The sequence below is a fragment of the Trichechus manatus genome, unplaced genomic scaffold, assembly GCF_000243295.1.
Source record: "Trichechus manatus latirostris isolate Lorelei unplaced genomic scaffold, TriManLat1.0 scaffold00054, whole genome shotgun sequence".
Taxonomy (NCBI): Eukaryota; Metazoa; Chordata; class Mammalia; order Sirenia; family Trichechidae; genus Trichechus; species Trichechus manatus.
Genome location: NW_004443990.1, coordinates 3,581,045 through 3,605,714, shown reverse-complemented (window position 1 = coordinate 3,605,714; position 24,670 = coordinate 3,581,045). Strand labels below are relative to the sequence as shown.

General features: G+C 37.4%; 1 protein-coding gene across 5 annotated transcripts in view; it reads left to right on the top strand.

Annotated features, from left to right (window-relative positions):
• The window catches only part of CLTC (clathrin heavy chain), an 86,368-nt gene extending 61,973 nt beyond the window's left edge, over positions 1-24,395 (top strand). For all 5 annotated transcript variants that reach the window (XM_023732703.1, XM_004377858.2, XM_023732704.1 and 2 more), the window contains 18 exons: positions 5,230-5,355; positions 5,942-6,084; positions 8,202-8,436; positions 10,356-10,478; positions 11,491-11,636; positions 11,842-12,025; positions 12,206-12,398; positions 12,746-12,903; positions 13,111-13,275; positions 13,586-13,693; positions 13,774-13,941; positions 14,075-14,224; positions 14,472-14,603; positions 15,030-15,140; positions 15,902-16,072; positions 16,410-16,631; positions 21,533-21,608; positions 23,380-24,395. In XM_023732703.1, coding sequence (XP_023588471.1) covers positions 5,230-5,355; positions 5,942-6,084; positions 8,202-8,436; positions 10,356-10,478; positions 11,491-11,636; positions 11,842-12,025; positions 12,206-12,398; positions 12,746-12,903; positions 13,111-13,275; positions 13,586-13,693; positions 13,774-13,941; positions 14,075-14,224; positions 14,472-14,603; positions 15,030-15,140; positions 15,902-16,072; positions 16,410-16,631; positions 21,533-21,608; positions 23,380-23,504 — 2,736 coding nt within the window. In that variant the 3' untranslated portion in view covers positions 23,505-24,395. The remainder of the gene's footprint in view (positions 1-5,229; positions 5,356-5,941; positions 6,085-8,201; positions 8,437-10,355; positions 10,479-11,490; positions 11,637-11,841; positions 12,026-12,205; positions 12,399-12,745; positions 12,904-13,110; positions 13,276-13,585; positions 13,694-13,773; positions 13,942-14,074; positions 14,225-14,471; positions 14,604-15,029; positions 15,141-15,901; positions 16,073-16,409; positions 16,632-21,532; positions 21,609-23,379) is intronic.
• The last annotated feature ends 275 nt before the right edge of the window (positions 24,396-24,670 follow it).

Sequence of the window (24,670 nt, the reverse complement as noted above, 5' to 3'; positions counted from 1 at the left end):
TTCTACATGCACAGTTCAGTGACATCGACTCCGCTCTTCCAATTGTGCTGCTATTCTCACTTTAGATGAAGGCTTACAGAACAAAATAGTTTCTCATGTAACAGTACACATGTTGCCCCACGACAATGGTCAACAACCTCACAACACATCAACTCTATCCCGACTCAACCTTGGGTTCCCCACCACCAGCCCTCCCGTCCCCCCCTGCCCTCCGGCCCCCGTCTCTGGACTGCTGTGCCCCACCAGTCCCATTCGGTTCCAGGGGGCTGTCCATTCCCCGGCTGAATGGTGAACCTGTGAAATGACCCCACCACTGAGCCAAAAGGTGTGTGGGGGCTACACTCTCGGGGCCTCTCCAATCCCCTTTAGGCCAGCAAATCTGGTCCCCCTTCTGCGAGCCAGAATTCCATTCCACATCCCTCCCCAGCTCTGTCCAGAACCCTCTGCTGCGATCTCAGTCAGAGCAGTCGGTGGTGGTAGCCGGGCACCATCTAGCTGCACTGGACCCAGTCTGGTGGAGGCCCTGACAGCCATGGTCCATCAGTCCCTCGGACCAATCCCTTCCCTGTATCCTGCTCTCCTCACTCTGCCCTGCTCCTGAAGGGCATCACCATTATTTTTAAACTTTATTTTGTAGGTATTAACTGCATGATAATGGACTGGTGTTATATGTAAATTCTGTGACCATAAGAAAAATACTTAGCTGACTCTAGTCATGAACATTTGAGTACCAGTTATGTGCTAGCCACCAGGAATAGAGATTGGTAGAATATAACTCTCCCTCTAAAGTAGCCTGTGAGGGGATGAAATGGGGTCATTAGCATCATTTGATCATGTCCTAACATTGTGGAACTGTAGCTGTCTGTGGAAAGCACGGAACTGTTCTTCTGACCCATGATCTGCTCTTTACTATACCTTTGACCTTATTTTCTACCATTTCCCTCCTGATTTTGCTTCAGTCACATTGGCCTGTTTAATATTCCTGGGAGTCCCCTAAGCCCTCTCCTGCCTTAGAGTCTTTGCATGCATGTGCTGCTTCTTCACTGTGGACCACTTTTCTGTGAGACTTTCATGGCCTGTTTCCTTGCTTTATTCGGGTTTTTGATCAAATGTCACAAGAGAAGACATTCCAGATTACCCTGTCTAAACTAGAACCCTTCCCTGCCCCATCCTGACCTCCCACTTAGGCTGCTTTATTTGTTCCTTTTAGCACTTAATCACTGTGAGACATTGTCTCTTCCCACTAGAATGTCAGTTCCTTGAGGAAAGGGACTCTGCTTCCTTTGTTCCCTGCTGTATACCCATTGCCTAAGAACAGTGCCTGATAACATAAGTAGTTGTAAATATTTATGAAAAGAATAAGTTTGTGGTTAAGAAAACCTCTAAATGTGTTAATATAATGTCAGTTTTAGTCTGAAAATCTTTAACCATTGTAACTGAGTATAAACCTTTTAGTAAACAAGTAAAAATGTTAATAGCATTACTTCCACGTATTGTGTACAGATTTAGGTAGTCAAGAAAAGATCCTGTTCCCAAAGTCCACCTTTCAAAGTTTAGACAGGCCTATAAAACAAACAACACACGCGAGGAACATGCTTCTTAATTCAATCAAGTATACAAGACTAAATGGGGAACACCTGCCCAAAAGCAAAGACAAGAAGGCAGGAAGGGACAGGAAAACTGAAGGAATAGAGACGGAGAACCAGGATGGAAAGAGAAAGGGGAAGAGTGCTGACATATTTTGGGGATTACAACCAATGTCACGAAACAATTTGTATATAAAATTTCAAATGAAAAACTAATTTGCACTGTAAACTTTCATCTAAAACAAATAAAATTTAAAAAAGAAAAAAGTCCTAGTTTCTGTCTACTTTTTCAGTCTTAAATTTTCTATTGGAATACAGACAGTTGTCATTGCCAGCAGAAGTCTTAAACACTCATGCATGAAAATAGAATACCTAAGTAATCTTAGATTATTTGCAAGTATATTTTTCACCTGAATGGTAAAACAAAGTATTTAATATTTTATATTAAACATGGTGAGGAAGGTTGATGTGTTGATCTACTAATTTTTCACTACTTAGTGGGAAATGATTATATCATCTGTTAGTACAGAGTTTCCATGCTGTTAAGCAATACTTGCTTTCAACTTTGTGTCATGGATTGAATTGTGCCCCCTAAAAATATGTCGACTTGTCTAGGTCATGATTTCCCAGTGTTACATGATTGTCTACCATTTTATCATCTGATGTGATTTCTCTGTGTGTTGTAAATCCTATCACTATGATGTAATGAGATGCATTAGTGGCAGTTATATTGATGAGATATACAAGATTAGATAGTGTCTTAAGCCAGTCTCTTTTGAGATACAAAAGAGAGAAGTGAGCAGAGAGACATGGGATGTCATACCACCACAAAAGCAGTGCAGGGAGCAGAGCGTGTCCTTTGGACCTGAGGTTCCTGCGCTGAGATGCTCGCAGACCAGGGGAAGACTGATGCATCACAAGGACCTTCTTCCAGATCCAACAGAGAGAGAAAGCCTTCCCCCTGGAGCTGGCACCCTGAATTCAGACTTAAAGCCTACTGGACTGTGAGAGAATAAACTTCTCTTTGTTAAAGTCATCCACTTGTAATATTTCTGTTACAGCAGAACTAGATAAACCAAGACAGAATTTGGTACTGAGAGTGGAGTGCTGCTCTAACAGATAGCTAAAATGTGGAAGTGGTTTTGAAGCTGAATGGATAGAGGAGTGGCAGTAGCAAAGAACCTGCAGTGGCAGAGAACCAGCAACAGAAGAACCAGAAGACCAGTACCAGACAGCACTGGAGCCAACCCACTAAGTGAAAGAGCTGAGTGCCTGTGCGCAGGAAGCTTCCGGGTGGAGTAGGATGCCTCCAGACACTTATCAGTGGAGCTAGGCTTGCTGACCCACCACACAGAGCAAGAGAGCTGAGTGCCTTCTGGCCAGAGTTTACTGGTGGAGTAGGGTGCCTCCAGGCACTTATCAGTGGAGCTACAGAGCTTTGGAACACTTGCCCCAGCAGGGCAGATGCGGGCGTGAGGCCCGAAGAGCCAAGAGGCCAAGAGATAGGAAGCAGAAACTGAAGAGACAAGGAACACAAGAAGCCAACCTGCCTCGGTCTCAAAAGGCATGGCCATGACCTCTGGGGTTTCTAAGGGTAGAGTTGCCACTCAGATGGACTAGGAGAATCTTCTGCCTAAGCTGAGGGAGCAGAGTTGCCATCCCAGTAGGCTGGGAAGGCGGAGCTGAAGCCCACGGCCGAGGGGCCGAGGGGTCTCCACTCAGAATCCAGAGAGTGTGACCAGTACCTAGAGTCTGGAGGGCAGGGCTGTTGTGTAGCCTTGAGGGCTAATGTAATCTGTTCTGCGGACTTGCTTGGTGCCTGTTACCCTTCTTTCCCTGCTGTTTCTCCCATTTGTAACGGAAATGTCTAGCTTGTGCCTATTTTGCCATTTACCTTTGGAAGCAGAAAACGTGTGTTAGATTTCACAGATAAGAATTTTTAGATTTTGGGCTTAGAGTTGATTTAAGATTTTTGCTATGGTATGATGGGGTGAATATATTTTACATGCAGCAAGGACATGAATTTGGGGGGGGCCAGAGGGTGGAATGTCATGAATTGTGTGCCCCAAAAAATATGTCAACTTGGCTAGGTCATGATTCCCAGCATCATATGATTGTCTACCATTTTGTCATCTGATGAAATTTCCTTATGTGTTATAAATCTTATCACTATGATGTAATGAGATGGATTAGTGGCAGTGACATGGATTAGAGTTATACAAGATTAGATAGTATCTTAAGCCAGTCTCTTTTGAGATACAAAAGAGAAGCGAGCAGAGAGACATGGGACCTCATACCACCAAGAAAGCAGTGCTGGAAGCAGAGCGCATCGTTTAGATCTGAGGTTCTTGTGTTGAGATGCTCCCAGACCAAGGGAAGACTGATGCATCACAAGGACCTCCCACCAGAGCCAACAGGAAGAGAGAAAGCCTTCCCCCAGAGCTAGTGCCCTGAATTCTGGCTTCTAGCGTACTGGACTGTGAGAGAATAAACTTCTCTTTGTTAAAGCCATCCACTTGTGGTGTTTCTGTTACAGCAGCACTAGATGACTAAGACACTTCCCTGAATTTGAAAAATCTGCAGCTGGGCTTCCACTTCAGATTTACAGACATTTTGGGTTTTATTCAGGGTTTTTCATGGCTCCCAGGTGTAGTTTTGTATTCTCTGAACATTTCATAGGCTAATCTTTTTACTTTTTGTAGTCAGATGACTGACATACTCAGTCTTAGAAACCATTTTATTCTAATCTTGCAAATACTGCTTTTAGTGGCTATCTTTTGGGGAAAGTTCTTCCTTAGTAGACTGTCTTGGAGGAATCATTTATTGACGAATGTTTCTTTGTGTATAAATGAATTCCTGATGGAAACTTGTTTTTTGTGCTGTACCTTATGTCTGTGGAATGTACAGGACATGTATCAGGTAAATGCCCAGTATAGGTCTTCCCTACCTGTCTGTAGCACTGTCTGTGTCAGTCTGTAAGAAAGATTATATGCTGGGATTTGTAATGATAAAAGCACTTGGAAATTTAAAGATCTCTCTTCTTCAAACGCTCTTTTTTGCCTTTTTTAATTATAGCAACATGTGGTGTATTTATTTAGTTCATGGCCATCACCATCATGCTGCTCCTTGTAGACTTTATTAGAATAGATTATTAGAGGCTGATCATGTAGAATGGGATTGGGGAGGGGTAAAAAATAAATCACTAGTGTGAAACAAATGTGAGCCATTTATATCATACTTTGACAATGCGATAATAGTTCTTTAAATCAACTCCAAATTTAATTCAAGTGTTACTGTTAATTAATGTCCCAATGTGTTGATTTTATACTCTGAATGCCACTGGTGGCTTCCAAATCTTAATTTGTTTATATTTGTCTCTGGTTGTAAATTTTTTTGGTTAAAGGTTATATATGGAAAGAACCTGGTGTTTTGCTATGTGAATCTAAGTATTGCTTAGTAAAAATTTATTGAAACTGGGGATGTGTGCACACTCTGGCTGTTGAGATATTTCTTTCTTGAACAAAAGAGCCAAGTTTGTATGGGCCTCTCCCATCATTGTAGAATGGATTCTCATATTTTACATAGATTTGGTAGCCCACACAAGGAGAAAATGAAGACTTATTCTTGTTTGTTGTTTTTTCAGGAAGCAAAGCTAACAGACCAGTTACCACTTATCATCGTGTGTGATCGATTTGACTTTGTCCATGATTTGGTGCTCTATTTATATAGAAATAATCTTCAAAAATATATAGAGATATATGTACAGAAGGTAAGTAATACTCCAAAGTACAGTTTTAAAGCCATCTTAAATACAGATATTAGAAACGTTACCTACTAACTGCAATAATAGAAGGGTAGTTTTGTTTTAATGTGGGCTTTTTTATTATTAGAGTCTTACATAGTCATTCTGTGACTCTACCTTTTTTGGACTTATTTATCCTTTGAACCAATGCTGAGGTAACTAATTAACCAAATCAGACTTCGTGATAAGTTCCTCTGTCTAATTGCAAATTTAAACTCTTAACTTATTACTAAATAAAAAACAGAGCTTGTAAGAGGGAAATGAGTTTTTTTTTTTTTTAACTCCTTTTCACGCAGTTAAGTGCTGAGCTACTTTATGAATGGTTGGCAGTTCAAATCCACCCAGAACCAACTCAGGAGAGAGTCCTGGTGATCTACTCTCAAAAGATCACAGCCATTGAAAACCCTACATAGTGCAGGTCTACTCTGAGACACATGGGGTCACCGTGAGTCGGAATCGACTCGATGGCAGCTGGTGGTGATGGTGGTTGCTTTGCTTATTTGCAACATAATGGCATTTTTCTGCTTTTCTGTTGTTGTTGTTTTTACTATAGGTGAATCCCAGTCGACTTCCTGTGGTTATTGGAGGATTACTTGATGTTGATTGCTCTGAAGATGTCATTAAAAACTTGATTCTTGTTGTAAGAGGTCAATTTTCTACTGATGAGCTTGTTGCTGAGGTTGAAAAAAGAAACCGGTATAGTACCATTTTAATTTTCATAACTGGGATCAGTTAGTAGCCTTTCTTAGTGTGGTAATGATTAAAAATACAAAAGTTGCCTAAAAGCTGTTAAGTATCATATGGGCGGTAAATCACTGGAGACATCTAATTTGGAAGTGCTGAGCTATCTGATAGCTCTAAAAAAATCTGTTTTCTGAAATTTTACAGCTGATCTGTCATATAGAAAATCTGTTGAGCTGGTTGATCACTTTTTTTACATGTCCTATAATTATAGCTATGTGGTTCCACTGTGTATGTTTTTAATGTAAAGTATGTAGCAAGCCTACTTTAGTTATGTGCGATATCAGTATAATATTTAATAACTAATTCTTGACTGGTAAATAGCATGATGTTTCTTCAAGTTTGACAAGTTTCTGTACAACTCTGAGTTAAACAGGTTTTTAATTTGTAGTACCTTAAAATACTAATATGAATTGTGATTTCCAGTAGAAAAGAATATAGTATATGAGCTAATACTTAGTAGGCCACGAAGCCTTTTTTTTACTGGAACATTTTGAGGAACTAGTGTTGAAGAAGTGCTGATGCGCCCCCAGACACCCATTTAGCTCAGTGGTGAAGTCATTTCCGAGGTTCACCGTTCAGCTGGGGAGTGGACAGCCCCATAAAACCAAATGGGACTAAGGAAGCACAGCAGTCCAGGGACAAGGGCTAGAAGGCAGAAGGGGACAGGAAGGCTGGTGATAGGGAAACCCAGGGTTGAGTAAGGATAGTGTTGATGTGTTGTGAGGTTGTTAACCATTGTCATAGGGCAATGTGTGTACTAACTGTTAAACGAGAAACTATTTTGTTCTGTAAGCCTTCATCTAAAGTGAGAATAGCAGCACAATTGGAAGAGCGGAGTCGATGTCACTGAACTGTGCATGTAGAAATTTTTGAAATGGTGTATCTTTGGCTATGTATATTTTCACCAAAAAAAAAAAGGTCACGAAGGGAGAGGGTTGACATGTCGTGGGGTTGTTAACCAATGTCATAAAACAATAGGTGTATTACTGTTTCATGAGAAACTGTTTGTTCTGTAAGCCTTCACCTGAAGTACAATAAAAAAAAAAAAAGAATTTAAAAAAAGTGCTGATGCAGCAAATGAGTTTTGTAGATTGTTTTAATAAACCTGAGTTGTTATAGATGTCCTACTAATGGTATTCATATAGTTTGTATTTGAATGTTTCAAGCATGGAAAAATTCTGCATGTAAGGACAATGGAAATACACATAATACTGATTTAAGAGTATCAGCTTGAAAAAAGAAAAAAAAGTATCAGCTTGAAGTATATTTCAGTTGATGTGAGTTGCACATGTTTATAGGAGCTTGATTTTTGCCTTTGTTAATAAAAAAATTAAGTGTTTTTACCATAATGGGAATGTGTTCGTGATAACTACTTGAATTTCACTGTCAAAATAATTGAATACTGCTTTTTCTCTGGCTGTTTTTAATATTTAAATCATGGGTAAAAGAAAAAAGCTCATCAGGACCGTTGAAACAAGTTACAGCTTAGCGAAACCTTGACCCTTGGTGGAATGATCATCTGACTGCTAGAACTATTAAACCTGGAGCTTCTAAAGCTCTACTAGACTTTATTCCCAGTATGTACATAGGGTACAGCCCACTTTAGTTATAGGTACTGTTGTACGTAATTGTGTTAAAATTGAAAGGCACTTCAGATAATCTGGCCTATTTCTCATACTTACATCCCATCTTACCCTTGCCCTAAACAAAATTTATATAAAGTCTAGATATTTTGTCTAGTATAAAGAAAGGACAATCCATGACTCTTATGTTTCATATTCATATTCCTAGCTAGATAATGTAGCAGATAGGTCTAACAGAGTGAAAAGACAGTCTTAAATACTTCCCGTGTAATCTTGGGCAAGTCCGTTATCCATCTCCAAGCCTTAATTTCCCAAGTTGTATAGGATAGTTGGGAAGTAATTAAGAATAATATATGTGAAAATTCATATATAAGGTACTTGTATAAATTCCTGTATAACTATATAAAGCACTACATAGTTAGCATGTCAAGAGTGTGTTATCTATAATAGAGTAAGTGTGGGTTTTTTTGTTTGTTTTTTTACTAGACTGAAACTCCTTTTGCCTTGGCTAGAGGCCAGAATTCATGAAGGCTGTGAGGAGCCTGCCACTCACAATGCACTAGCCAAAATCTATATAGATAGTAATAACAATCCAGAGAGATTTCTTCGTGAAAATCCCTATTATGACAGTCGTGTTGTTGGAAAGTATTGTGAGAAGAGAGATCCACACCTGGCATGTGTTGCTTATGAACGTGGCCAGTGTGATCTGGAACTTATTAATGTGAGTACTGCTAGCTAAACTTGTGGAAAGAAGACTGCATTTTTTTAAGCTACTATAAAATATCAGGCTAATGAATTTTGAGAGTTTATGAGTGGATTTAGGTAATGTAAAGGGTTTTTGGAAGATGGGGTGCTTTTTTAAAAACTTTATTTGCAAATAATTGTAAACGTAAAGAAAAGTGGCCAGAATAGTAGATAATGTCTATATACCCTTTATCCTGATTCACCCACCTATTAATGTTTTAACCCCATTAGCTTTATCTTATGTATTCTCATGTTCTCATTCAGATATGTATACACAACAAAACATATTATCGTTTAGCCATTTGAGAATAAGTTGCATACATCATGGCCCTGTATACTTTTAAAACTGGTTTTATTCCAATTTTGTCAGTCTCCTTTAACCTGGAACAGTTCTTCAGCTTTTCTTTGTTCTTTATGACAGTGACTTTTTTTCCTTTAAAAGTCTTATTTGTATACTTTTTTTTCTTGAGGTGAAATTCACATAACATAAAATTAACCATTTTAAAGTTAACAATTCAGTGATTATTAGGACATTCACAATGTTGGGTAGCCCCCACCTCTATTTCCTAAATAATTTTGTCATCCAGAAAGAAAGCCCATAACTGCTAAATAGCTGCTGCCCATTCCCCCTTCTCTCCAACCCTTGGCAACCACCAAACTGTGTTCTGCTTTTACAGACTTAACCTATTTTGTATATTTCATGTGAATGGAAAGTTTTTTTTCCCTCAGTAGAATATTTCTCACTTTGAGTTTTTCTGATGATTTCTTCTGTTAAATTTAGATTATACATTCCCACCCAGAATATTGCTTAAGTGATATTTTGTCTTTCTCATGGATTACATTAAGGCACATGATGTCCATTTGTCCCTCATTGGTGATATCAGTTTTTATCCATTTTTTTCCCCCTCGCAGATGTTAAACAACAGTCTCTGAAGAGACACTTTAAGATCATGCAAACCAGACATCCTGTTGCTCATCAAAATCGCCCCTCCTCCCAATTTAGCATCTTGTTGATTCTTGCCTAAATCATTCTTAATGTGTTGTTTACCCCTACACTTCTTCTATAATTATCAACACTCATGGATTCGTGGACTCATGGATTTCTGTTTTATTCAGTGGGTATAATTCATTACTGTTAGGTATTTTAATGTTCAAATTGTCCCAGATATGGCTGGTGGAAACCTCTTCACTGTGACTCCTATGTCTTTGTGACAAGTTTTCACCATTTTTTTTTGAGCACTTCCTTATTTTCTGGCACAGTAAGATACACTAGCTCATTTTATACCTTTTCTAGCCCTGGAATCAAGCATTTCTCCAAGGAACCCAGGTCCCTTTTAGTGGGGAATGACATTAGAAACCAAGACTGGCCTCTCGATGTGTTTGCTTCTAGAACCTTTCAGTGGTCAGAGCTAGGAAATATAAGCATCTGTATATTCATGCACACACACAAAACATACACATACATGCAATACATGCGTGGAAAATTAAACACACAAGACTAGCTAGTAAAACTCTGAAAAGAAAGTGCTAAGAAGGGGGACTAGCCCTCCTAAATATTAAAGCATATTTCAAAGTCTCTATAATTAAAACAGTGTGGTACTGGTACATGAATAGACAAACCAGTAGAATAAAATAGAAAGTCCAGAAATAGATCCAATGTAAGGTGTTTTTTAAAAGCCTTTAGAAATTAATAACTTTTTTATGTTGGTTGTATTTTAATAGGAAAAATTTGGGTATAACTCAATTTAAGATTATGTGTAAAACTAGTTGAGGGGGAGGGTTCCTATGAAACAGTGAACCAGGTTTAAGTGATAGGAAGTAAACATTTAAAAGTAAAGTCAGTCTATAAAAGTCTTTACTCTTTACCTTGAAATGAATCTTTAACATCTTATTTAGGTTTGCAATGAGAATTCCCTCTTCAAAAGTCTCTCCCGCTACCTGGTACGTCGAAAGGATCCAGAATTGTGGGGTAGTGTGCTACTGGAAAGCAATCCTTACAGGAGACCCCTAATTGACCAGGTAACATTGGTGAACGTATTTAAGGCTTATCTATTTTAATTCATTAAACTACAGGTTTTATGAATAAGACCTTTTCCTTCATTATATATGCAAATATACTCAAATGGATGGTATTTAACAGAGAGGACAGTAAAAAGTAGAAAAAAATAAAAATTGTACTATAAATGTATATCTGTATTACAAATGTTAAGAATAATAAAATTACGTATCAAAAAACACTTGATTATGTAAAACCCCCTCAATTCATCAGTTAAAGGAAAACCGCAAATTAAACATTTAATAAAGTGAGAAAGGATTGCTGTTATTAATACCTGGGAAGTGATTAAATTGATTGGAAACATTTAAGACAATGGTAATCAAGAATCAGAGTTGACTAGAGAAACTGCAAAAGAGTTAGTGGGTTAAATCTCACTAGTAAGAACATAACTGCAATGAGATGTAGTTTTGTACCTATGTAAAATTGAAAAGATTATTTTTAAAACCCTAAAAATGTAGGTTTATTGTATTGGTTCTTAAATTCTCCTGGTAGAAATATAAATAAAACATTTTGGAAAAGAGTAGATTAAGGCTATTAACGTTTCATTCCTCTTCTCGGAAGCATTTCTAAGGGAAATTCCCAAGTAGATGCAAACTTTCAGGAAAAATTCATTGCAGCATATGGGAACCATGTAAACAGCTAAAAATAAATTACTGAGTATATAATGCCACATCTGTATAGTTAAATTATGCGTAGCCATTAAAGTGATAATGAGGAGTGGTTAATATGGGTAAATTTAATCAAGGGAAAGATAGAAAATGATTATATTCAGGTGATTTTCAACAGAGTACAAGTACACATGGTGTGGGTGCATACAGATGTGGATAGGAAGACCTTTGGATAGTAAATTTAAAGGCATCCCTCCCTTACCTTCTTTTCTGGCTATTCAGGTTTTCTAGTGAGAGCCCAGCTTATTAGATAGTATCTTTAAAACTGCCTTGAGTTTGTTATTTATTCCCTATATATCCTCTCTAGGTTGTACAGACAGCCTTGTCTGAGACTCAGGATCCTGAAGAAGTATCAGTAACTGTCAAGGCTTTTATGACTGCAGACCTTCCCAATGAACTCATTGAACTGCTGGAGAAAATTGTCCTTGATAACTCTGTATTCAGTGAACACAGGTATGCTATGAAGGGGATCCATTGGCTCAGTCTTTAGTTATGGCCTATTAGTATTGGGAAGCAACAAAGAGAAAGTTGTCCTCCCTTTGTACCCACCTTCCTGAGGCCAGAAAAAAAAAAATCTTTATAGCCACAGCTTTTATTCTCTATGACTGATAAGCTTTTTTTTTTTAATATTGCATTCAAGTATCTTTTTTTCTTAAAGGAATCTGCAAAACCTCCTTATCCTGACTGCAATTAAAGCCGATCGTACGCGTGTTATGGAATATATTAACAGACTGGATAATTATGATGCCCCAGATATTGCCAATATTGCCATCAGCAATGAGCTGTTTGAAGAAGCCTTTGCCATTTTTCGGAAATTTGATGTCAATACTTCGGCAGTGCAGGTAAATCCTCAGATTACATTACTGTCTTCTGATTCATTATATGCATGGACCCATGAGGGTAAACAGAACTTATTGCTATGGCAACAGAAGAGCAATAAAATGCTAAAATTTTATATGGAATTGCAATAAGGGGTAAGGTTCATTTTATTATAACCCTAATTTTTAAAATTGGTTGCATAGGTCTTAATTGAACATATTGGAAATTTGGATCGGGCATATGAGTTTGCTGAACGCTGCAATGAACCAGCAGTCTGGAGTCAGCTTGCAAAAGCCCAGTTGCAGAAAGGAATGGTGAAAGAAGCCATTGATTCTTACATCAAAGCAGATGATCCTTCATCCTACATGGAAGTTGTTCAGGCTGCCAATACTAGTGGTATGACTTCTTTTATGTGTTTGAGATCTCAGAAAATGTACCTAAGCTATGATTAAGCTAAGCTACTGCAGGGTTACTCTTCAAAACTTTTAGCCCTCTCCATCTTAGTCCAGATAAAGATAGACTGCGTTTTGTGAACTTGTAAGGTCCGTGTGCTTTGAACTCTCATAAAGTCCTGTTAGAGGTTGGTCAGTGGTAACATAGAAGTGTTATAGAATTTTTGCAATTTTAGATTCATTTTACTCTAAATTTGGCATACTCTTGTTTCCCTGAAAAGGAAGTTGTTAGCAAGTTTCATTTACTTGGGTGTTAGTGTTTAGATTTATTTTTTCTTTTTCTCTACCTAGGAAATTGGGAAGAACTTGTGAAGTACTTGCAGATGGCTCGTAAGAAGGCTCGAGAGTCCTATGTGGAGACAGAATTGATATTTGCGCTGGCTAAAACAAATCGCCTTGCAGAGTTAGAAGAGTTCATCAATGGGCCAAACAATGCTCATATCCAACAAGTGAGTTTCCTGTTCAGATTTTTTTAAAAAACAGTTTAAAAGTTAAGAGTTGAATAACTTTATTAGCTTAATAGAGTCAACAATTAAAGATTCCCAAGGAAAAAATCTTACAGGAAAAAAAAAGTTTCCCAGTATTCAGTTGTGAATTTGGAAAGAGGACTGAGCTGAGGTTAATATCTTACTGAAAATGGATTGTCTTTTTTTCAGGTTGGTGACCGTTGTTACGATGAAAAAATGTATGATGCGGCTAAGTTGTTGTACAATAATGTTTCTAATTTTGGACGCCTGGCATCTACGCTGGTTCACCTGGGTGAATATCAGGCAGCTGTTGATGGAGCTAGGAAAGCTAACAGTACTCGAACATGGAAAGAGGTAATCTAAACACAATTTTAACTGAAGAGTTAAGATCCAATCGGAAATGCTCTTTAAGCTGATTTATTGAATTGAATAGCTCTATTTACATTTGAGGAGCCCTGGTGGTGCAGTGGTTAAGACCTATGGCTGCTAACCAAAAGGTCAGCAGTTGGACTCCTCCAGCCGCTCCTTGGAGACCTTAGGGGACAGTTCTTCTGTGTCATATATGGTTGCTGTGAGTCGGAATTGACTCGACGGTAGTGGGTTTTTGTTTTTGTTTTGTTTTTAATTTATATTTGAGTTCACATAATGGAAATGTTTGTTGTAGGTCTGCTTTGCTTGTGTGGATGGGAAAGAGTTCCGACTGGCTCAGATGTGTGGGCTTCATATTGTAGTACATGCAGATGAATTAGAGGAACTTATCAACTACTATCAGGTAATGAACAAAACTCTTTTATATAAATTGAGACCATTTGCTACGAATATTCTTATCTTTAATTGTACTTTTCTCTTTAGGATCGTGGATATTTTGAAGAACTGATAACCATGTTGGAAGCAGCTTTGGGACTTGAGCGAGCTCACATGGGGATGTTTACCGAATTAGCTATTCTATATTCTAAATTTAAGCCACAGAAAATGAGGGAGCACCTAGAGCTGTTCTGGTCTAGAGTGAATATACCTAAGGTAACCAACCTTTAATATTGTGAGGCAACTCAGTAGTAAAACTGTGATATTTAAAAAAAAGAAACAAAATTTAAGGCCATTAGCTAGAATTAGAGAATCATGTATAAAGCAATTAAAATTCTTTCTTATGCAGGTGCTAAGAGCTGCAGAACAAGCTCATCTTTGGGCAGAACTGGTGTTTTTGTATGATAAGTATGAAGAATATGATAATGCCATAATTACCATGATGAATCATCCAACTGATGCATGGAAAGAAGGGCAGTTCAAAGATATCATTACCAAGGTGTGTACCTTCCACAGTGGTTAAGAGCTCAGCTACTAACCAAAAGGTCAGCAGTTCAAATCTAACAGCTGCTCTTTGGAAACCCCATGGGCCAGTTCTGCTGTGTCCTATAGGGTCTCTGTGAGTCGAAATCAACTCCACAGCAAAGAGTTTGGTTTTTGGGTACCTTCTACAGAAGGTAAAAACTTCAGAAGAGGAAAGCTTGTTAGGAAATAACTGACTTATGTATGGGTTTTTTCCATTTTAGGTTGCCAATGTGGAACTATACTACAGAGCAATACAGTTCTACTTAGAATTCAAGCCTCTCTTATTAAATGATTTGCTGATGGTGCTGTCTCCACGGTTGGACCATACTCGTGCGGTCAATTATTTCAGCAAGGTAATAATTACAAGGGGACACTGATAGTTTTGTGGTAGAATTCTCACCTTCAATGCAAGAGACCCGGGTTCAGTTCCCAGCCACTGCACCTCATGCACAACCATCACCTGTCTGTCAGTGGAGGCTTGCTTGTTGCCATGATGCTGAACAGGTTTCAGCGGAGCTTCCAGACTAACAGACTAGAAAGAAAGTTTATTCCAGAAATCAGCCAGTGAAAACCCTATGGATCACAACACTCTGATCCAAAACTGATAAGGGAAATAACGCAGGACCAGGCAGCGTTTCTGTGCGTGGGGTTGCCATGAGTCAGGGGCTGGCTTTAGAGCAGCCAGTAACAACAACAATAATTATAAACCAAAGTTAGGTAGCTTTTGTCCATGGAACATGATGATTTGCTACATTTCTAAGAAACTGTTTATTTTAAAGGTGAAACAGCTTTCTCTGGTGAAACCGTATCTGCGTTCAGTTCAGAACCACAACAACAAATCTGTGAATGAATCCCTGAACAACCTCTTTATTACAGAAGAGGATTACCAGGTAAAATTTTGGTTCTTGCATATATTCTCAAAACTCAGGTTATGATTGGTTCATAAAGTTAGTACTTTTCATGGTCAAAAAAAAATCTGTCGTGCTTTAGGATTGTAGGTAGTAGGTCATAAGTATTTCTAGGATTTAAATTTAGTGAGATTTTCAGGTTTGATAAATCTACTTATAGTTAAATGCCAAGTGTGCAGAATTTTGCTTAGATCTTGTCTAAGATTTTGCTTTGGAAAAAATATTATGGTTACTTACCCCTAAACATCTAGATCATAGGTAGGATCTAAAAAGTCTTTCATACTTTAAATATCCCATAAAACTTATTATAAAACCATATTAAATATTTACTGTTTACTTTGCCTAGTATCTTATTAGTATTTGTCTTTTAATAAACTTTTTGCCTTTTTTCTTTCTCTTACAGTCGGCATAATTTTTCCCTAGAGCATAATCTTACTCTTGAAATTACAAATCCTTCCAATTTCATAACCATTCAAGTTGGTCCTTGATACTGAAAACCTTGGAGAAAGTAGTGCCTTTAGAAGAGGTTACAGGACCTTTGAGGACTTTATTCTTATAAAATTAAATTGAAGAACCTTGATACTTGTTCACAGATTACAACTTTGTAGTTTGATTCCTAAATCTAGGCTGGTATATTACATATTACCTTTTACTGGGTTCCGTGATCTAGAAGGATAAAACATTAATATTAAACTAAAATCAAAAATTGATTTGGCACTTTGGCTTTGTTTTATTTCTTCAAGGCTCTGCGAACATCTATAGATGCTTATGACAACTTTGACAATATCTCACTTGCTCAGCGCTTGGAAAAACACGAACTCATTGAATTCAGAAGAATTGCTGCTTATCTCTTCAAAGGCAACAATCGCTGGAAACAGAGTGTAGAGCTGTGCAAGAAAGACAGCCTCTACAAGGTGGATAAAGTTGGGGTTGGGGCAATCAGTGTGTTAAACCAAGTACTAGGTCTGTATCAATGGTATACTACAAGCGATCATATTGTATGAAAGTATTAGTTTTAAGGATATGAGAATTGATTTTAAACCCCCACTTGAGGAGATGGTAATTAAGTCAATGATTCTAGGGCCTATTTGTCGCACCTCTCTTTGTTTTAACATACGTATATTTTTAGCATGTCTGTTCTCTTTTCAAAATTTTAACGTAAGTGCTGTAACTGGGAGGTGTTTTTTACTTGGTTTACTATTCAGAGTGTTGTAAATTTAATGTTTGGTTTTCATTGTTTGCGTTGAATAGGATGCAATGCAGTATGCCTCTGAGTCTAAAGATACTGAATTGGCTGAAGAACTCCTACAGTGGTTTTTACAGGAAGAAAAAAGAGAGTGCTTTGGAGCCTGTCTCTTTACCTGTTATGATCTTTTAAGGCCAGATGTTGTCCTGGAAACTGCATGGAGGCACAATATCATGGATTTTGCCATGCCCTATTTCATCCAGGTCATGAAAGAATACTTGACAAAGGTAATGACTCCTTTGAGTATATTCTGGACTAATTACCTTGAGGATATATTAAATTCATGTGCCAACTTATTTTTTCCAAATGTTTTTCTGTAGAAGTCAGTCACTTAGTTGATCATGTAATAATTCTGTTTCTATGATTTTTAATAGTTGACAAATGACACTGATTGGAAAGGGAACTGAAACATAATTTTTCAGAATGTTTACCCTCAGTGTATGTCTGAGGGTTAACAGTATGATTTCTGTATTGTATGTTGGGCTTTTTTTTCCTTAAAAAAAAAAAAAAATGATATTTTTTAAAACAGCATCTTCCCCTAAATCAGTTCTTGTAACTCAGATATCCATAACAAAGTAGCATGCATAGTGTAGATTCCATTTATTTGCTTGGTTCTTGACTTTAATATCTATGCCTGTTTCCCCTGGGAAGCTGCATGTATATTCTTATTATCCTGTTAATCTTCACAATTTTTTGATAGTTTAGCCCCTAATTTAAAAAATATTATAGGAGGTTAACAACTAACCACATATTTACTAAAAATATTTCAAACATGCTGGGGATATAATCACCTTATAAAATTCACTGTTCACTTTAGTGTACCTTTTTGATGTTAGAGTGTTTTTTTTATTCACCCTACCTCTCAACAGTTACTAGCTTTCTTCCTGTAAGGCCTTTAAAAATGGTCCTAAAGGATCCATTTCCTCAAAGCAAAACATGTTTAAAATCAGAGTGTGGCATCTGATCTCTTCAGCATGCTTGAATAAAGGAGGGGAGAAAAAAAATAAAAAGCACTACTAACAATCCCCACAGTATACTGAATTTTCCTTTAGGATACCATCTAATTATATATCATTATACTTGGTTATAGTTTTTTAAAATTTAACATTTTCTGTGTATAAACTGCTTAAAGTTCAGTGTAAGAGAAAATAAAAACAATTGCCTTATCTTAGTCATCAATGAGAATAGCTTCAATTCTTACGCATAATGCCAACTCATGAGACCTGGCTCTAAGCTGCTGTTAACCAAAGTACTATAAATTTTACTAGATTAAGCTGCTTTCTTTCACACTGACTATAGCATAAATTCTTCTGCAATAAGCTCTGAAGTTAAAAAAAAATTCTAAGTTTTGCTTCCAGTATGCCCTTTATTTTCACTTCTCTCATACCTTTTTTAGTGGTTAGATGTTTCTCCCCTAAACCTTTGTTGCTGATTCTACCTTTTTATGCTCAATATGGAATTTGATTTTTTTTCTAAGCTGCACCTTCTGAATTCCTTTGCAGGTTGATGCAATAAAGGAAAAGGTGAAAGTTGATTCTTTTCCATCTTTAAGTCTGGAAGACTGAGTCTAAGGAATTTGCATGATTTTTTTCCCTTCCTTTTCTACACTGCTGCTGCTGCTTTTTCCCCTCCAATAAAATTTCACTAAAGCCTCTGCAAGTCCCTTGAAACATAACTATAATAGAGCTGTAGGACATTAGTAGATGTTTGCTACTAATCGGCTAATAGGCTTTAGGAAGGGCAGGAGGCTAATCAGTAGTTGGTTCACAGTCTCTCTTAAATATATCATTAAAAACTGAGGATGGTGAGTTTTCATATTAATTCCAAAGTTTCAGGAAATTTCTCTTCCCTGTCAGGGTATCTGGACCATAATAGGATTTTCTTAATATTTGAAATAAAACAGCCTCTGGTTTTATTTTGTGAGCTTGCCTGACAGTTGTTGGATTTATATACATACATACATGCCCTAAAAGGCTTTTTGGGCTTTTTTTCCCCCCTCTTTGGTATTGAAGGACTGTGATCCAGTTTCTGATCTCTTGATTCTTACTAATTTTTTTTTGCTGAAAGTAGATTACAAGAGATACTAGCTGCTTCCGAAGAGACTTTCCTCATGTTTCTCCAGGTGTCCAGTTCTTATGGTGCTAGTCCGTTTTCAAGAGGAATCAGACCTTTTTAATCAAGAGAGCAAAGCTGCTATTATTGTTGCTAAGTAACATGGGATATTTCTGTATAGAATGAAGCAATATTAACTCCTGTTTTCTGTAATAAAGGCACATCTCTAAAGCTACCTAAAATTTGCTCTCTTACTGATCAGTTGGCTTGTCCAGGAAGATCAAATTTAGGCACCTTTTGGTTGCTGTTTCCTTCATTGGCTTGTCTCTATCTCATTATAAATGAAAGGATATTATAAATTTATGTCTGGGATCAAATTGTGGTTAGGGAGGGGTGGGAAAGTAGGAGAGTTGAAACAAATTTAAAATAATTGGGGGAGGGGGAGCAGTGCCTTGGGATCATATTGAACCAAATTGGAGTCACCACTGGAACTTAGGGCAGACCTGAGTAAAATGCATTGTGTGTGAGGCCCTTCAGCAGCTAGTAAGCAAGGCAGTTAGAAAGCGTGTGTGTGAAAAACAGGTAATTGAACTGCAGTGTTATGCATTGTTTTAAATAAAGCATGTACAACAGTCATTGCAATTACATCATACTACTTTTGAAACTCTTAAAGCATTGCTGTGGGCTGTGTGTGTTTCTTGAGAGCCTGTATAGCAACAGTCATCTTCAGATCTCACTTCTTGCTTCAGTACTTTTGCCTTTTTTTCATGCACACATACACCAAAGTAATTGACTGCATGTTAACTTTTCCTCTGCAGCATATTGCAGTCTTTGTGGAAAAGCCTTTTAAATTTTAATAAACTTCCAAATCATACAGATGCAGCTGAACTCAGTGACATGCTTACCTGTCTTTTTTTTTTTTTTTAATCCAAGGATCAGAAACTTTTGTTACAGCTCTTAACAAAAGCTTGTGTTCATAAAAGCCTTCTCTGCTTTTCTTTTTGGAGCACTTTAAATTGGGTCAGTGAAAACAAAAATCGGATGTCGCTGTGCCAGAGGCTGTCCCATTACGTAGAAAAATACAAATTTTTTTGCTTAGCTTGATGCTACTCCTTCAGGGTGTTTTGTTTGTTTTCCTCTCTTATGCCCAACTTGCCTATGTCTATGCTTAGACATTCTGATATTGCTAGCTCTTCTGAATCTTCCGTGTATTTCTGTAATAGGACTTGTGTGTTCAACATCTGGCTCACATTACTTTTAAACGTGTTCACTTTAGATTCTTTTCCTTGAGAGTCTGGAAATGTATTACGCAATGGTGGGTTTTTTGGCTTTGGTTTTTCTTTTTGTTTTTAGAAGTATTATGTACAGGCATCCATTTATTTCTCTGATAACCTCTTTAGCTAACTTTTGGATATTGGCTAGGGTAGCAAAATCCCAGTGAACCCTGATGGCACAGAACTGTGCTTTAAATTTTATAGCTGTAATCATTTTTGTTGTAGGTTTGGATGCCAAAAAGTAGGTATTTATCATGATACTTACACTTCATAATAGTCTTTAGCTTGTATATTAGGGTAATTTGGGATGCATGAACATTTAGGCTATAAAATAGGAAAATAGTATGTAAAAGCAAAGCCATCTTCCTAGGGTAGATAAACCACATTTTATCTGCAGGTGTCTATAGTCTACCTAGGCTTACTTTTCTCAGACTTTCAGCTCCCTGACAAGTTAGGATGGATTAAAGCTGCATATTTGTGGTGTTTAACATGAAACAGAGTATGTATAAAATACTGTCCTAACTTCAGTGGCCTATATGAAGACTCAAATATATTATTTTAAATAATTGCAAATAGAAGCAAGGTACCGCTTTAACCTTTTTAGAACCTGGTTTTTACAGCTCTTTTATTGACGTGTATGTGTCTATTTTGTGAGTGATTTTTCATTACTTGACTTTTTGAGGAACATTCAGTGAACACTCATAAATGTTCCTCCCCGCCTCACCCAGCACGCTATGATTTTGAAAACCACTAGTAATAAATAACACTGAGATTTGAAGATTAGTGTTACTTAGCATATAATGATAGACCAAGTATGTGGACTTGGTTGAGTTTTCAACTTTTAAATATAGTTTAAAGACAAGTGGAAATACATGGTGAAGGAGATTCCCTAATCCCAGGATTATAATGTCACTTCTCAATTCTTTATAGAATTACAGAATCAAATCATGTTAGCCCAGAAGGAGTTTTACAGATCACCTTCTCATCACAGGAAGAAATTTGAAGGCCACTGCGGTGGTTTGCCTAACACAGCTAGTCAGTGGAAGGACCTATATATTCCAACTCCTTCCTTTCACTAGTACATCTAGGCTCCTCTACAATATTGTTTCTGTTTATACTATCCACTTTGATTTAGAGTAGCTAGCATATAATAGCCATTTACTTTTCTGGCTTAATTAAAAGCAGAAATTTTCTTCTCGAAGTTGGGCTAAAATCAGGCTCTCCTAGATGCTTCTTAGAAAGTAGAAACATGTAGCATTAAAATGTACAGCCTGTTTTTATATCAAAGAAGATTGAATATGGAGCCACATTTCCATCCAGACCTATAATCCATATCAGCAGAAGCTGTGCACAGTTGGCAAAATAGAGCTTATTCTGCACAAGTACTTGCTCAGTCATTGGACTGACCTCACCTTTTTGAATACCGTTTCTTTTGGGGAGGGAAGTCTTGCCTGTTCATGACTTCATTATTACTGTCTTTGATAGGGTTTAAACTTCATTTGATAAAGTGGTTCCTTCCCTCAGGCTGCATCTTAGCATGCCCAGTTTTAGCGTGGCGTGAGCTTTTATGGCATTTATAAATCCCTCCTTCTTGAGGGTTTATAATGACAGTGCTGAAAACCACCTCGACTGAATTATGACCATTGCCGTTGAATTTGAGGGAGCCTGAGAATGTTCTATTTTACTGTAGTCTGTTTTATTTTGACAGAATTTAACATACTAAGGCTTTTCCACTTTCTGCCATAAACTTAACGTTTATAATAATTCTGGGGTGCTAATTAACATTACCTGTTTTTCTCCAGGTGGATAAATTAGATGCTTCAGAATCACTGAGAAAAGAAGAGGAACAAGCTACAGAGACACAACCTATTGTTTATGGTAATACCTCTTTTTTAACCTAAAAGAAGTGTAGTAGACAATTCTAATTCTTTAGGGACTCTACCTCAAACAGAAATAGAACAAGTTTCTAGTAAAGTGCAAAGTGCTGAGTTAAGGAATGATTCTACATATCATTTTTGTCTGAAAACAGCCTTAAACAGACATTGACATTATTCAGATATTCTTAATACAAGGAAAATCTCAACAAGCATTGTTTAAGAGCATATCCTAAACCTCCATAGTGCCTGGTTGCTGATTGATTACTTGTACATAATTGTTGAGAAAGAAGCATTGATAAATTCAGTTTTCAGAAGAATGAAAGGTGAGAGAAAATGCTAAGGCCGTCCTAGAACATTTCCTCACTTTAAAGTCTAACTGGGACAGAGAACGGGTTAAAGTTTCCTTTTGAGAACTTTCCGGAGAGATAAGATCTTCAGGTTCTCAAGTGATGTTTAAGGCAATTTAATTTCTTCTTACACCTTATGTCTTAATAACTTCCTTCATTATTTCATATCTGGTGAACAAATTCATTGGAACAATGAATTTGAAGGGTATAACTCACAACACTATAACCAGTTGTTCTTAGGGAGGGGGGCATAAAAATGATGTGATTCTTACATCTCAAGCCACTTTTAAAAGAACAGATAAGTATACTCATTTATTATGGCATTATCTTTTTACTATAGAAAAAAAGTACTTTGGGAATTTAGGGGAGAGGGTAGTTTTGATAAAATTGGAAGATAAACTTGATGTGGATCCTTAGAGATAGGAGCAAGATGTTTGAAGATGCTTCTGTCAGTGACTCAAGCCATATTTGAGATAGGAAACACAGGAAGAACAAAAACAGGGTGGGTGCGGTATTTTGCGGGGGGGGTTGGCCTTGCTAGTTTGGCTTGCCTTCAGAATGTCTAAATGGACAAGCCAGGTAGGCAATTGAAAATGAGTTCAGAATTTCAGGATAGATGTCAATGTTGGGGTTAGAGGTGAGTTTTATAAATTGCTTGTTTCCAAAAATGTGTTTACTAGGGACAACTTTGGTTGTCATCCACAAAAAGGACATGAGGTCACTTGTGCTCAGAGAAATCTTCCTCTAGATTTACGTCCTTGTAGTAGGCTAAGAGTACTTGTTTCATAGGGGCAGAGAAGTGTTTTGTGTGCTTTTCTTCCTCCAGATAAGCCAGGTTCTCCACAGGTCATGTTGTCTGTATGTGGTCAGCAACTACTTAACTCCATAAAAAGAATGTCAATAGAGTACTTGATACAGGGTCTGTGCTCTGATATATTTCATACCTAATGCATACATGAATGTCTCTTGAAGTACATTAGGTTTCATTACCATTTAGACAGGTTTAAAACAAATTTAAGTCTAACTTGAAAATCTCAGTTGTGTTAAATAAAACATGTCAGTTAAAAAAAAATTAAGTTTTTATTGTGTTAATTTTATTGTTACTACATGTAGTGGGCAAACACCATGTCGTGATAGGCTTGTTGGCAGATGTCTTGCCTGATCATTTCAGGCATCCATGTGTATATTGCTTTCAGTGATAAGAAGTAACTCATAGTTCTGCTGTCAGCCCTGCACTATTTGTTATCTTTTTGGGTAGGACTTTTCTTAGGGGGAGACTATCACCTCCACCATTGTGACAGGGAAAAATGCCCTCACTCATCTCATTCTAAAGTGTGATCGTGTTGCCAGAGTGGGGGAGACTGAGGTGTTGTAGTCCTGCTATACTAATGGTTTCTCTCCCCCTCCCCTTTCTTTCTTTTTTAGGTCAGCCTCAGTTGATGCTGACAGCAGGACCCAGTGTTGCAGTCCCTCCCCAGGCACCTTTTGGTTATGGTTATACTGCCCCACCCTATGGGCAGCCACAGCCTGGCTTCGGGTACAGCATGTAAGATGGAAAGCTGATCCTGTAGTCACCTATTTTCGTACTGAAACACCGTCTCTACCCGCTTCTCAGTTTATAACGGGGAAAAAAAGGCAACATGTTCTTGTAACCTGTATTTCATGAAGGATGGATCACCTATGTTAAAACCTTATTTCACATTCCGCATCATCTTAGAATTTATTTTCAAAGGGGAATAGTTTCATTGTTTTTATTCACTTGGGCTTTTGTCTTCCCCCCTCATTCTTTGAAGAACTGCTTAATATTCAATCTGTTGTGAAGAACCTGATTTGCACTCTGTAGTGTTTAAAGAAAAAAAGAAACGCTAATGTTGAATCTCTTAAATTTAGTGTATGTAAACAGCTTACAATATGTATTATCTAAATGCATTTAAGTCTCTCTTATTCAAAGAAAAGCTAAAGCAAAAATATTGGTATGTGACCACACAAGACTGTCAATGCCAAAAAAGACAACACTAATCAGTGTATCCTACATTGGATTGCATTGCTTTCCAAATTATTTGAAAAACGCATACCGACAACTTGCCTGATTTTTAAATAAGCATAAAAGGCCCTTTAACCTATGCAGTTTTCCCCATTACGCATATAGAAAATGCTAGTGTGTTTTGCTCACTTAATGTGTATCAGGTGCCCTTATGTTGTGCTGTGTCCTGTGCTTTTTCTGTGGGACCATTCCATTCAGAAGCAACGAGCACCATGATTCCAATCTGTGTGTATTTACTAACCCTTCCCTGAGGTTTGTGTATGTTGGATATTGTGGTGTTTTAGATCACTGAGTGTACAGAAGAGAGAATTCAAACAAAATATTGCTGTTCTTCAGTTTCGTTTGTGGAATTTGAAATTACTCAAATTTAAAATAAATTACTGGACTGTGGACATAACCTGTAGAATGGTAGTTTTAATTAAATACTCTCAAACTTAAACCAAAAGAACCATAGTTTTCATAGTCTGATGTTGGATACTGAGGCAGTAGGAGGGAGGCAGAAAAGAGGAATAAATATTGGGACATGTGAGAACATTGTGTATTATATCATGGTACATTTCCTGTAGTGAATAAAAAACCAAACACGTTGCCATTGAGTCTGTTCTGACTCGTGGAGCCCTCGTGTGTTTCAAAGTAGAACTTGCGCTCCATAGGGTTTTTAAGTGGCTGTGA